At 39.9% G+C, this 12,194-nt stretch overlaps 1 protein-coding gene across 3 annotated transcripts in view; it reads left to right on the plus strand.

Annotated features, from left to right (window-relative positions):
- The window catches only part of jade2 (jade family PHD finger 2), a 145,550-nt gene that overhangs the window by 77,517 nt on the left and 55,839 nt on the right, over positions 1–12,194 (plus strand). For all 3 annotated transcript variants that reach the window (XR_004340988.1, XM_032576558.1, XM_032576559.1), the window contains exons 5-6: positions 4,917–5,071; positions 11,795–12,006. Coding sequence is in view for 2 of the 3 variants with exons in the window: in XM_032576558.1 (XP_032432449.1) it covers positions 4,917–5,071; positions 11,795–12,006 (367 nt within the window). In the remaining variant the exon portion in view is untranslated. The remainder of the gene's footprint in view (positions 1–4,916; positions 5,072–11,794; positions 12,007–12,194) is intronic.

A 12,194-nucleotide genomic window follows, 5' to 3' on the forward strand; every position in this document is an offset into this window, starting at 1 on the left:
TGATCCTGATTAAAGAATAAATAAAACTTAAACTAAAGTATAACTTCAAAAGATGCTCAACATTCTTAATTTTTTGTTATTTTTCGTGTTGGAGTTTTCATAAAATTAATACTTTATTTTCCTAATTTTAAGATTTTATTCCGGTGATATTAAAACTTTATTCTTGTAACTTTCAAACTCAAAATCTAAATAAATAAAAGATATAAAACTCACTTGTCAAAGAAGACGGTAGTTTTTGGGTTTGCTAAAATCACTGTTAAAAAAATCCAGATTTTCCAAACATTAAATTTTCAAAAAGTAAAAATTTGAATAATTGATTAAATGGATTTATTTCCCAGCCCAACTCAAACTCTAATTTTGACATTTAAACCTGACTGGACGTTTCCAGTTTCCTTAAGATTAGATGGGAAAACCTTCCAGCCTGAGTCAGCATGATGCTGCCACCACCGTACTTCTCCATCTCTTCCATCACGGCTCCTGTGCCGTTTATTCTGCTTCCTCTGTGGCTGTGCAGGAAACACTCATCTTCCCTGAATGTTTCGTTTTTTCCACTTTGAGTCGATGTTGCCGTTCTGGTAATTGTCCATCAGTGATGAGCAGCATTTCCACTGCATCCATTACTCTCATGAAAATAAAAAATAAATCGCACATCTGATCCATTTTTGTCTGCAAATGGACAATTTCAACCATAGCGACCGAATCAATGTGCTAATGTGTAATGAGTGTGTAACGTTAAAATGTGTGTGAGGACGAAGCAGACGGAAAACTGAAGCTTATTTTTATCAGGCTGATATGTGAAACTGGACAAACGGAGAGGAAACAGACGCAGACGGCAGGATGGGGAAACGCTGCTGCTGCGCTTCAACTGCAGAATAAAACAATCACATCTCTTATTAAACCGTACTTAGTCACTATAAATCCTTGTGTTTAATTTATTTAGCTTAAATGTGTTTGTGAATTTAAGTCCTTTTGTGTTTGCTGAAAGTTTAAAATGAGACATGAAGTCAAATAAAGTGAATGGCGTCCATAAAGGAAACCTCAGTGTGACGTTAACGTCAGCAGGAAGTGAGTGAATGGATGCAGAGCATGATGGGATCGAGTGTCAGACGCCGCACCGCGATGCAAAACGAAGGGAAACAGCGTCTCCCATTTCCACATTCATCACAGCAACACAGAAACCAGCAATATCTGTCAACATGGAGGCAACGGCAACTTTGCCGCTGTGCCGGCAACTGGTCCTTCCTGGTTCTGGTTCTGGTTCTGGTTCCTGCTGCGCAGAGAAATGCACATTAGCAGTTAGCGCTGAAATGATTAATCTGATTAATTATTGCTTAAAGCAAAACTGTTTTTGCATTAAAAATGAAAAAAACCTTCTTTGTCTGTAAATTTGTTCTCCAGTGGCAGATTTAGTTTAAACTCTGTGAATAAAATCTCCTGTTGAGAAACTTTTACTGTCCGTTTATCACCAATTAATCCAAAACAATCAACTGATCAACTGATCATCTCTACACTGTATTGATGATCAGTTCAGCAGGAAGGCCGGAGCTTCTCATGTTGATGTTAGAAGATTTTTTATCTGCATCCTTTGCTACAAAAGATTAACACAGTATTAATCTGCTACTACAAATTAATACTGTTAGTCAACAAAGTGTTTATTTTCTTATTAAAAAATAACTGAATTGTTTGTTTACAAAATTTCCTTAATTTTAATGAAAAACTTATATTTCCACTGGCAGATTATTTCACTTATAACTTTAAAAAATGTCTTGTTATAAGTGAAATAATCTGCCAGTGGAACTAGAACTGGGTTGCTAGGCAACGGGCTGGGTTTGGCTGGGGTTGCTAGGCAACGGGCTGGGGTTGCTAGGCAACAGCGCAGTTCTCTTTGTGGAATAATCGGCCAGTGGAACTAGAACATTTTCATCAATATTTAAAACAAACTCGTCTTTCTGAAAAGTTACTTATGAGTTAGTTTTGTCTTATTTCATGTTCACTAAAACATTTTCACTATGAATTATCCCAAAACTGCTTGGTAAGATTTACCTGAAGGCGAGAGCGATGATATTAATATTTAAACTCAGAGCTGTTGTGCTCATTGTTGCTGAAGGTCACGGCGTCTCCAGACCGACCTAACGGGCGTGGTCGCTGCCTTCCGCTGGGTGTGGCGTTTTACTCGCTGCTGCTTCCACCGGCCAGATGAATTACGAGCTTGTAAAAGAGTGTATATGAGATCGTTTCAGTTTTATTGATTCCCAGAGTTCCTGACCTCATTTCCTGCCGCTGTTGACAGAAACATTGAGGCCAGAGGCTCCGGAGACGAGACGCAACCAGGAGGAGCTTCCTGTCACCGCTCCACTGGTCGCATTGTTTCTGGACACTTTTTCCTTTTAATGAATTTGTCAAACTGTGATTTAGACAAAATCACAGTTTAGTCGGTCCCAGGCCATGTCTGCCAGGGACAGGCTGCAGGAAAACTGGAAAAACCTGGACAAAGATTTTTCCAGATTAAAACTGTTTGCAGGGTTTGTAATGGCAGCTTCATGCTTTAAAGCTGGGGTGTCAAACTCAAATACACAGTGGGCCAAAATTTTAAATTGAACAAAGCCACGGGCCAAGGTTGAACAAGTGAATCTTTTAATATGGACCCAAACAAGTTTTGATTTAACAATAAATATTGAACAAGCAAGGCTTATATAATTTAAAAGTGCAGGGGTGCAAAATTGAGTTGCTGAAAATAATAAAAGATATTAATGGCATATTAAATAAAATTTAAATAAAAATTGAATGCCTCCTTTCTGAGGTAAATGTCAAAATTAGCTTCGTACACAGGCTAATAAATTTGAAAATAAAATAACATAACAACTATGAATAAATCATTAAATAAACTATGAATAAACCATTCAGGCCTTGGAGTAACAAGAAAAGGTGCATAAAAAACTTATTTACTGCTCATTTTGCGACACACTGATCTACTCTGATGCAGCCAAGCCAGATACCTGGCATCTTTTCTTGGATGCCAGTTCATCAATATTGGGGCTCAGAGTTTGAGCTGAGGAAACCTTCATTATCGAACAAAGGTGTTCGTCAGTCAGGCGTCTCCTGTGAGACGTTTTCGTCATCTTCATTGAGGAGAAAAGTTGCTCACATACAGTACAGACCAAAAGTTTGGACACACTTTCTCATTGAATTCAATGAGAAAGTGTGTCCAAACTTTTGGTCTGAACTGTACATATGTAAACAGATATTCTGTCTCCACCCTGCCCAGAAAAGTTCTATTTTCTGTCTTTCCTTTTGCCATGTTTTGGTAGGGTAACACAGTGACAGCTGTAGTTTGAGGTCGCAGTGAGGTTTGGGGGAGAGGCCCGGGGATGCGGGGTGCGCCGGGGCTTTCAACCGAAGGAGTGTGCAAGAAGACGGATCACCACCTTCCTAATACATCCATGTCCGCTACCATAAGTGCTACTGACACAGAGGAGGAGGCGTGTCTGCCTCTGTCCTGATTGACATGCCAAAAAAACAGCAGAGCATTATGGGATTTGTAGTATAAGCGGTGAATGCGGCGTCACAGCGTTGCCACCGTATAATACCGGCTCTAATATTAATTTGAAATTGCTTCGCGGGCCAAATATAATTACACTGCGGGCCAACTTTGGCCCGCGGGCCAGAGTTTGGCACCTATGTTGTAAAGGATCAAATGTCATCAATATTTTTAACATTCACCATCTGAAACAGAGGAGAACGAGGAAAACGGAAAGGAAACAAAACGAAGGAGAGAGAATAAAGGATGGAGTCGGATGGATAAATCAATAAATGAATCGATTTATCTGGATTTTTTTTCCATCTTTGCTCTGGTTGCGTTTCTATCGTTCATAGTGACGTCAGAGAAAATCTGCTCTTCAACGTCAATCTCAAATTTATTTATATAGCACTTTAAAAACAGGGTTAAAACAGCACCAAAGTGCAAAAACGAGTTTGGTTGAATTATGTGACCTGAGGTTTAGTTTATTGTTTATTAAACTTTATTTGGTTTAAGTAGGAGGCCTGTTGAAGCAATTTTTAAAGTTTTTTTATTGTAAGGATGGAAGATTAATAAAGAAAACTCTTAAAAATCCACAAAGTTTAAAGGCGACCTGTTGCCATATGTATTTACATTTTGCATGATTTTGTTATTCCATCTGAGACTAAAACATAAAAAAAGTTTTCTGGCAATAAGTTCATGTTTTTTTTGTTTGAGCCATTTCATAAACCATCGTATTGTAACATCTCATTCCATGGGCTCTGTGCCGTTACCTAGCAACCCCAGACAAGCTCAGCCCGTTACCTAGCAACCCCAGTGTTTGGTCATCTGCTGTATGCTCTGTACAATGGCTGCTGGAAAAGACAAGAGTTTTGTTGTTGACTTGCTGCTTTCTGGTTGGTTGTGCAGGAGGCTCCACTACTGCTTTTCATAGATGTACGGTTGTATATTTGTACATCTGTTTGCAGAGATTTTGTTGTGTAAGTGTAAGTGATGAGTTGTGGGCGTGGCCAGCAGCAGTTTGTTTGGATTTAAAGAGACAGAGACCCTAAAACGTCTCGGACTGAAATCTGATGATCTAAGAATGATTTAATATAAAAATGTAATGAACGGGTTTTGTATAGACCAGTGGTGTCCAGAGTGGGTCCTGGAGGCCCGGCATCCTGCACGTTTCAGAACCGAAACATGCAGGATGCTGAACCTCCAGGACCGACTCTGGACTCTGGACTCCTCTGGTTCCGACCAGAACCAGATCCATCCTGACCTGTTCAAACAGCAGAATCTGTTTAATGGGTAAATTCTGATTACAAGCTGCTTCCAACATTTTCCAACAACCTGTTAGCCTGACTGACCTCATTAGAAACGGCTCCTGAGTAAAACATGTCTGTTGGTGTTTCAGGTCACAGCTGGAGTCAACGGGCGGCGTGTCGGCCGACGGCCGGACCAAGGAGGGAGACGCTCAGCCTCCTCGCTGGCAGCAACACGGCTGCTACGACCTGGACGACCTGGACGTCACCTGGCTGCAGCTGGTCAACCAGGAGTTCAGGCAGATGGGTGAGCCGCCGCTGCCGCTCTGCTGCTGCTGCTGCAGCCGCCGCTGCTGCCGCTGTAACAGCCGTTACTGCTGCAGCCACTGAATTGATTGATTAATTAACAGAAGAATAAAGACTCAAACAGACCATTTACTAAAAGAACAAATAATTGAACCAAAACTGTACAAAAAAACATTTTGCATTCAACATACAATCACCGCCTTTGTTTAAACGTCTGAAGTTTTAGTTTTGCTTCACCTGGATCAAATTATTTAAAAAAAATCTCCTATTAAGCACATTTTGGTATCCAGTTATTAATCTGTTAATCCAAAATCAAATTAGTTCTACACTTTATTGATAAGTCAAGCAGAAATGACAATAGAAATATTTTTTATCCTTTGATACAAAGATTGCTGTTATTGCATTAAATGCAGAAAAAGTAGATTTATTTTATTAAAAAAAGAGTTATTTGTTTAATTGCATCTTTTAAAACAGTTTAGGTAGTTTAAAAATATCTGTTTTATCCAGTTAATTAGAATAATCAGTTTGTAAATTAAATGCTAGTTGAAGCTCTTTGCTTCCAGTAAAGTGGATATAAAAAAATACAACATTAAATTCTATTAAATCCATTTTTAGTGTGAAACTTTCTGTAAATTAAACTTCAGCTGTTTTCTCTTTTCTTTCTTGATCTTCACTTCTTTTCCTTTAAGTTTTCTGCAGTTTTCTGTCGTTCTCTCTTATATTTTCCTTCACTCTGGATTTGGCCGGCCGACCTCGAGCTTCTCTTCTGTTTCATATTTCTTATCAGATCAGTCTTTTGCAGATGAAGTGTTTGTGTTTATGGATCCCTGCTGGGCATTAAATCCTGCAGAAACATCTGCATAACCTTCCACTAGACTGGAAAGACGAAGATTAATGTAAACCTGCAGTTTTCAGCAATGGTTAGCAGAACGACATGCAAAGACAGAACATGTGCTGGAAGTGAACAGAGTTCAACACACAAACACAAAATAACCACAAGACAGAGAGAAGGAGCCGAAACTTCCTGCCATGTTCAGCTCAGGATGTCACAGCAGAGCCAGAAACAAACTTCTGTCTTTTCAGTCGTTATTAATCAGATGTGCTGAAGTTGTTCACTACACAGAAAAAAGAAATGATCACACATAGATTTCAACTTTTCTTCCTTATTTTTGGAAGAGATCTAATTAAAGGTGCACAAAATTATTCTTCACTGCAAAAACAGAAAATCTTACCAGGTCATTTTTGTCTAGTTTGTAGTGCAAATATCTTAGTACACTCGAAATAAGACAGAACTAACTTTTCAGCAAGTAAGAAGAACTTGTTTCATTCCACTTGTAACATGGGAAAAATTCCTGTTATAATTGAAATAATCTGCTAGAACTTTTTCATCAAAATTAAGTAATTTGTGACTTTACAAAAAGCTTCTCTATCTTTCTGAAAAGTCACTTATGAGTTAGTTTGTGTTCCAAGATATACATATTACATAAAAAGACCACAAAAAAGATTTTATGTTTCTGCAGTGTTTTTAAAGTCATGATACAAAAAGAAATCAACAAAGTTTTACTGAAGGAAAAGTCAACAGCAAGTCGGAAACATTTTGGCTAAAAATGATAAACAATCAACTCATGTTTTTTATACAGATAATTTTTACATTTTATTGAATATTTTCTTCTAATTTGATCAAAATGACACTAAACATTGATCTTTCCTTATCAAAAAGTTGGAAAACATGATTTTTTAACCCTTTTTGCATAATTTTCCTTCCTTGTTGATATCAACATGTTGTGATTGTCAGAGTAGAAGCAGATTTACTTCCACAGGTGGAGCTTTGCAACTTCCACTATAATGATATATTTTAATTTATGCTTTAATAGTATTTACACTTGTAAAAATAGTTGAAAAGTTAAAAAAATATTAAGTCATCTATTTTATCACCTGTCCTATTTGCTGCTTTCCAGCCAGCTGCATATGTTTGAATTATTTGTTCCGAGTTTAAATATCTTTTTGTGTATGTTTTTCATATGTTAAAGTTTGTGCATTAAAGACAGAAATTATCTTTACATATTTTAACCTAAAAACTTCAGGTAAACTTGAACATTTTGTGCATTTATGTGACATAAAAACAGGAAACTTTACTTTAATGCTAACTATGCTAATGCAAACCCGATAGGGTTGAGTAAAGAAATTAATGAACGTTTCAAACACTGGATATGTAACAAGATGCAGAAGAAAGAGGAAATATAATTATTTTTCTTGTAGGGTGGTGAAGTGTTGATGTAAATAATAAATGGAGGCTCAGGATGCTCTGCTCCTCTTTAAAAATAAAAATCCTCCCAGCTGAGCGTTGGATCCTTCAGAACATTCAATAAAAATCCAGACTCTCTGCTTGGTGGACTGATGAGCTGTAATGATTGGTGGTCTGGTTTTCTCCCTGTATTTATTTAGCTGCAGCACTTTTAATCTCATAAGGTTTCTAAAATGATCTTCTCCATAGAAACATCCTTTAACGTTTTTCCTTCCTCAGTCAGCGATGAGAATATTCCATGTATCTCCTGTCCTGGAAGTCAGGCTGTTTGCTTTGCTCATATCTCTGATCCTTTTTATGTTTTTAGTTGAGAGCTCTCATTTGCCAGTTAGATCAGTTTTCATCAAGTATTAAGCAGCCTTGGAGCAAGGCAGCACTTTCAGATGCAAATTGAGCAGAAATACAAACGACAACATGAGCTGAGCTCTGGGCAACAGAGGTTTCTTCTTTTATTATATTTGTCTGAAAACATGCAGCGTTTCTATACTTAACTCAGGGTTAACTATAAACACACCTGATAATTTCCTTCTCACTTCATGCAGTGACATAAATCTGTTTCCTATTGAAGCAGCCAAAATAACTAAATCTGAACATTGTCTCAATGCGCCGGAGTTTTCCTCTACCATTGTCCCCCTGCCAAAAAGAACCAACATCAACACCCTGAACAACTACCGCCCAGTGGCACTCACACCGATCATCATGAAGTGCTTCGAGAGACTGGTGCGGAGTCACATCCTCGCTGGCCTGCCTGCTGAGCTGGACCCTCTCCAATTTGCCTACAAAGCAAAGAGGTCCACAGAGGACGCTGTATCCACTGCACTTCATGCTGCCCTGACCCACTTAGAGAAGCAGGGGAGCTACGTCAGAATGCTCTTCATGGACTTCAGCTCAGCATTTAATACCATACTTCCCCAACGTCTGGTGTCCAAGCTAGCAAACCTTGGGCTCCCATCAGCCACCTGCAGTTGGATCCTGGACTTCCTAACAGGTCGCTCCCAGAGGGTCAGACTGGGCCCCCACACCTCCACTGCTCTGAGCCTGAACACCGGATCGCCACAGGGTTGCGTGCTCAGCCCACTTCTCTACACCCTCTACACTCATGACTGTGTCTCCAACCACCTCAGCAACAAGAAAGTTTGCAGATGACACGACTGTTGTTGGTCTCATCTCAGGCGGGAAGGGGGAGCTGGAGTACAGGGATGAGGTGAAGCGGTTGTCAGAGTGGTGCAAAGTCAATAACCTGCTCCTCAACATCTCCAAAACAAAGGAGCTGGTGATCGACTTCAGGAAGAACAAAACGGACATCCAGCCTCTCACCATCAGTGGGACCTGTGTGGAGAGGGTCCCAGTGTTCAGGTTTCTGGGCATGGAGTTGGAGGACAAGCTAACCTGGAGCACCAACACCAAGGAGCTGTTGAAGAAGGCACAGCAGAGACTGTACTTTCTGAGAATACTCAAGAAGAACCGTCTCCCCTCAGACCTGCTGCAGGCCTTCTATCACTGCTCCATAGAGAGCGTGCTCACGTACGGTCTGTGTGTCTGGTACGGCAGCAGCACATCCGCGGACAAGAAGGCGCTCCAGAGGGTTGTTAGGGCAGCAGAGAGAACCATAGGCTGCCCCCTCCCCACTATGGAACAGATTTACACTTCCAGGCTCCACAAGAAAGTTTTGGACATTTTAAATGACTCTTCACACCCTGGCCATGGTCTCTTCCAGCTGCTGCCATCAGGCAAGAGATACAGAGCAATAAAAACCAGGACAAATCGCCTAAAAAACAGTTTTTACCCGATGGCAATCATGGCACTAAATTCAAAGGCATAAGAACTTCTGCTCTTGACACCACTTTGTTATAAATGTAAATTCTGTTGCGACACCTCCAGGCGCTGCAACCATCTTCTGATGTCTATTTATTTCTCATTTTGTACTATTTATTTCTTTATCTTTGTATATTATGTATATACACATAACCTGCATCTTAACTCGAGTCGAGCAAATCTCAATCTCGTTGTAATCTGTTGATGACAATGACAATAAATCTTATCTTATCTTATCTTATCATATGAGGCGTTAGTGTAAAAACACTGGAAGAAAAACTGAAGCGTCGACGGCGTAACTCTACGGGTCGTTTTAATTCATCCAACGGCAGAAAAGTTCTACAAACTTCTGCTCTGCTGGAAAAAGAAATAAACAGAGAAAACAGTTTTACACCCTTGCAGATAAATCTTATCTTTGCTTTTTTCCCTCACAAAGTTTTGCTATTTAAATTGCAACGTGACATGACTGTATATATAAAATTCAACTTTAATTTTTTATTTATCAAGAGGATAAAAGCTATTTAATACCCCAAAAAAATAAAGCCGGAATTTGCCCAAAAGTCCAGTCCGGTTGGTGAGGTGTGAACCCCAATCGACCTCTGACCTCTGGTCCTCCAAACCTCGTTCTGGTTCAGTTTGAATGTGAACGCCAAGCAGAGCGGAGCCCGCTCCAAAAGCAGGAAGTGGACTACAGCGCAGGGCATTCTGGGTAAATACAACCAAAGCTAACGTGCTAGCCTAGCGCTAGCAGCAGAAATGGCTCCTGGTCTTCAGCCAAAGACTAAAGAGAAATCCTCCAACACTAAAATCTGACGCCTCCATCTTGTTTCCATCTGGTGAAGAAGGAAGTTGCTCTCAGCGTCTTCAGAGGTTTTTGTGTTGTTTCCTTCAGTGGTTCTTGGTGCAGCGCCCCCACAGGCCAGGAGGGGAACAGGTTGGTTTGGGTCAGAACCACAGCAGCTGGAGGTGGAGCAGGTGATGGAATTCCGGTTCTAACAGAACCGGGTCGACCGGACTGAAGAAGGAAAACAGCATCAAAATGTTTTAGTTTAATAAATAAATCAGAAACAAAGTCGCTGATAATCACTGAATTTTTTTATAGATGCTATCTGTACTTAGTAACCAAAGTGATGTACAGTATGGAATTAACTCAATGAACATAACATAATTCAAAACTATAAAGAAAAGACAAAAACAATCAGTAATGCAGCATCAGTGACTCACTGATTTAAAAATGAAACCATTCCTGATCGTGGGCGGAGCAGCTAGCGCCACACGCTGGTGGAAACCACATATCAGTGAAAAGTTACCAGACTGGGTTGATATTGTAATTTTGTCTTTTAGCAGTTAAAAATCCCACTGCTGCTTATTGAACCAGTTTCAGTTCTGGTTCGCTGTCCATCCTCAAATAGAAGAGAATTACAGGAATCCTAATGAGAATCTATAAAGTCATGATTCACTGTTCTAGGAAGGAAAGGCCTTTACCTCCGACAGACATCTGAGATGAAAACAAGATTCTAGCACCTCATTTACATAGCTGTTGAAACGAAGAGCAGCATCTGTTTTTAGCCGTAGATTAGTGGGACAACCTTTCAGACGAGGGTCAGGGCAGCAAAACCAACATCTTTGGCCCTGGAGAAATTTATTTAATCCATCTATGACTGAACATCCTAGGCCTGATGTTTCAACCCTTTTATTTTCATTACAGCTGCTGGATGTTTGGGGAATGGAAATGAAAACTGAGTGAGGCGAGTCGAGTGTAGATGTAGCATCAAAAAATGAAAAATGGATATAGTTACTGTTATTTTATTGATATCAAGGAAGAACAAATCCGACTCCAGAGAAACACCTTTAGTTAATATCCTCTAACTATTCTTAGAAAAACCAGAAATCACACTTTTTAACCCCCCCAAAAAACTGTGTGCTTGAAATCCTTGAATTTGATAATAAAGTCCAACCCAACGGATTGGCCAGAAAACTTAGTGGAAAAATGTTGTTTATATTTAATGTTTAATTTGAGCAGGAAGGTCATTTACATCATTTTAATGTAATGAATATTTACCAAACCAGCTGACCAAACGTGCTAGAGTTCCACTGGGGTTGCTAGGTAACGGGGCTGGGCTCGCTGGGGTTGCTAGGTAACGGGGCTGGGCTCGCTGGGGTTGCTAGGTAACTGTTCAATGACTTACTGCAATAAAGCCTGTCTTTTATTTCATATGTTAAATCAAGTTATTGAAATTATTATTTTTTTTGTTAATGTTTTGTTTGCAGACAGTTGGATGTAGAGAAACATTTCAAAACATAAAATTTTGTTATATTTTAGATGACCTTGTCCCTCCTGTAGTAGAATATAAAATAACATCACAAAGCGCTATTTTATAATTAATAATAAATGATATCATATTAAAAACTGTCTTCTGTTTTTATCTCCAACGTTTGAAACTTACCTTAATAAAATGCCTTAAAAGTCCTTGAATCACTGTGGGAAAGTGATCGAATCCTATTAAAAACATATTAAGATATTTTGTAAAAACAGAATTAGCTTTATTTTTCAACAGATCATGTCCTGCAGCATTTTAATGGTTCCTTGGTTTTGGCCCCCAGCCTTGCCGGAGCTGGGCGAGCTGACGATGGAGTGCGTTCTGGTGGAGCTGGAGCGCGTCTGCGAGGAAAAGATGCAGCAGGCCATCGAGACGGAGGAAGGCCTGGGCATCGAGTACGACGAGGACGTGGTGTGTGACGTGTGCCGCTCGCCGGAGGGAGAAGACGGAAACGAGATGGTCTTCTGTGACAAGTGCAATGTCTGCGTCCATCAGGTTAGACTTCACCGAAACCTCCTTAAGTTTGACTGATTGAACAGGTCAGCATCGGTCCGTGGGATACAAAACATGTTCATCGTTCTTCGATATTGAGACCATGGATGTACAGTAGGTTACTGGTTCGAACATCACCTGTTAGCTGCTGCAGCTAGCGCCGCTCCTTCAGCCATTACAACTCATCGATT

The sequence above is a fragment of the Xiphophorus hellerii genome, chromosome 11 (assembly GCF_003331165.1).
Source record: "Xiphophorus hellerii strain 12219 chromosome 11, Xiphophorus_hellerii-4.1, whole genome shotgun sequence".
Lineage (NCBI taxonomy): Eukaryota > Metazoa > Chordata > Actinopteri > Cyprinodontiformes > Poeciliidae > Xiphophorus > Xiphophorus hellerii.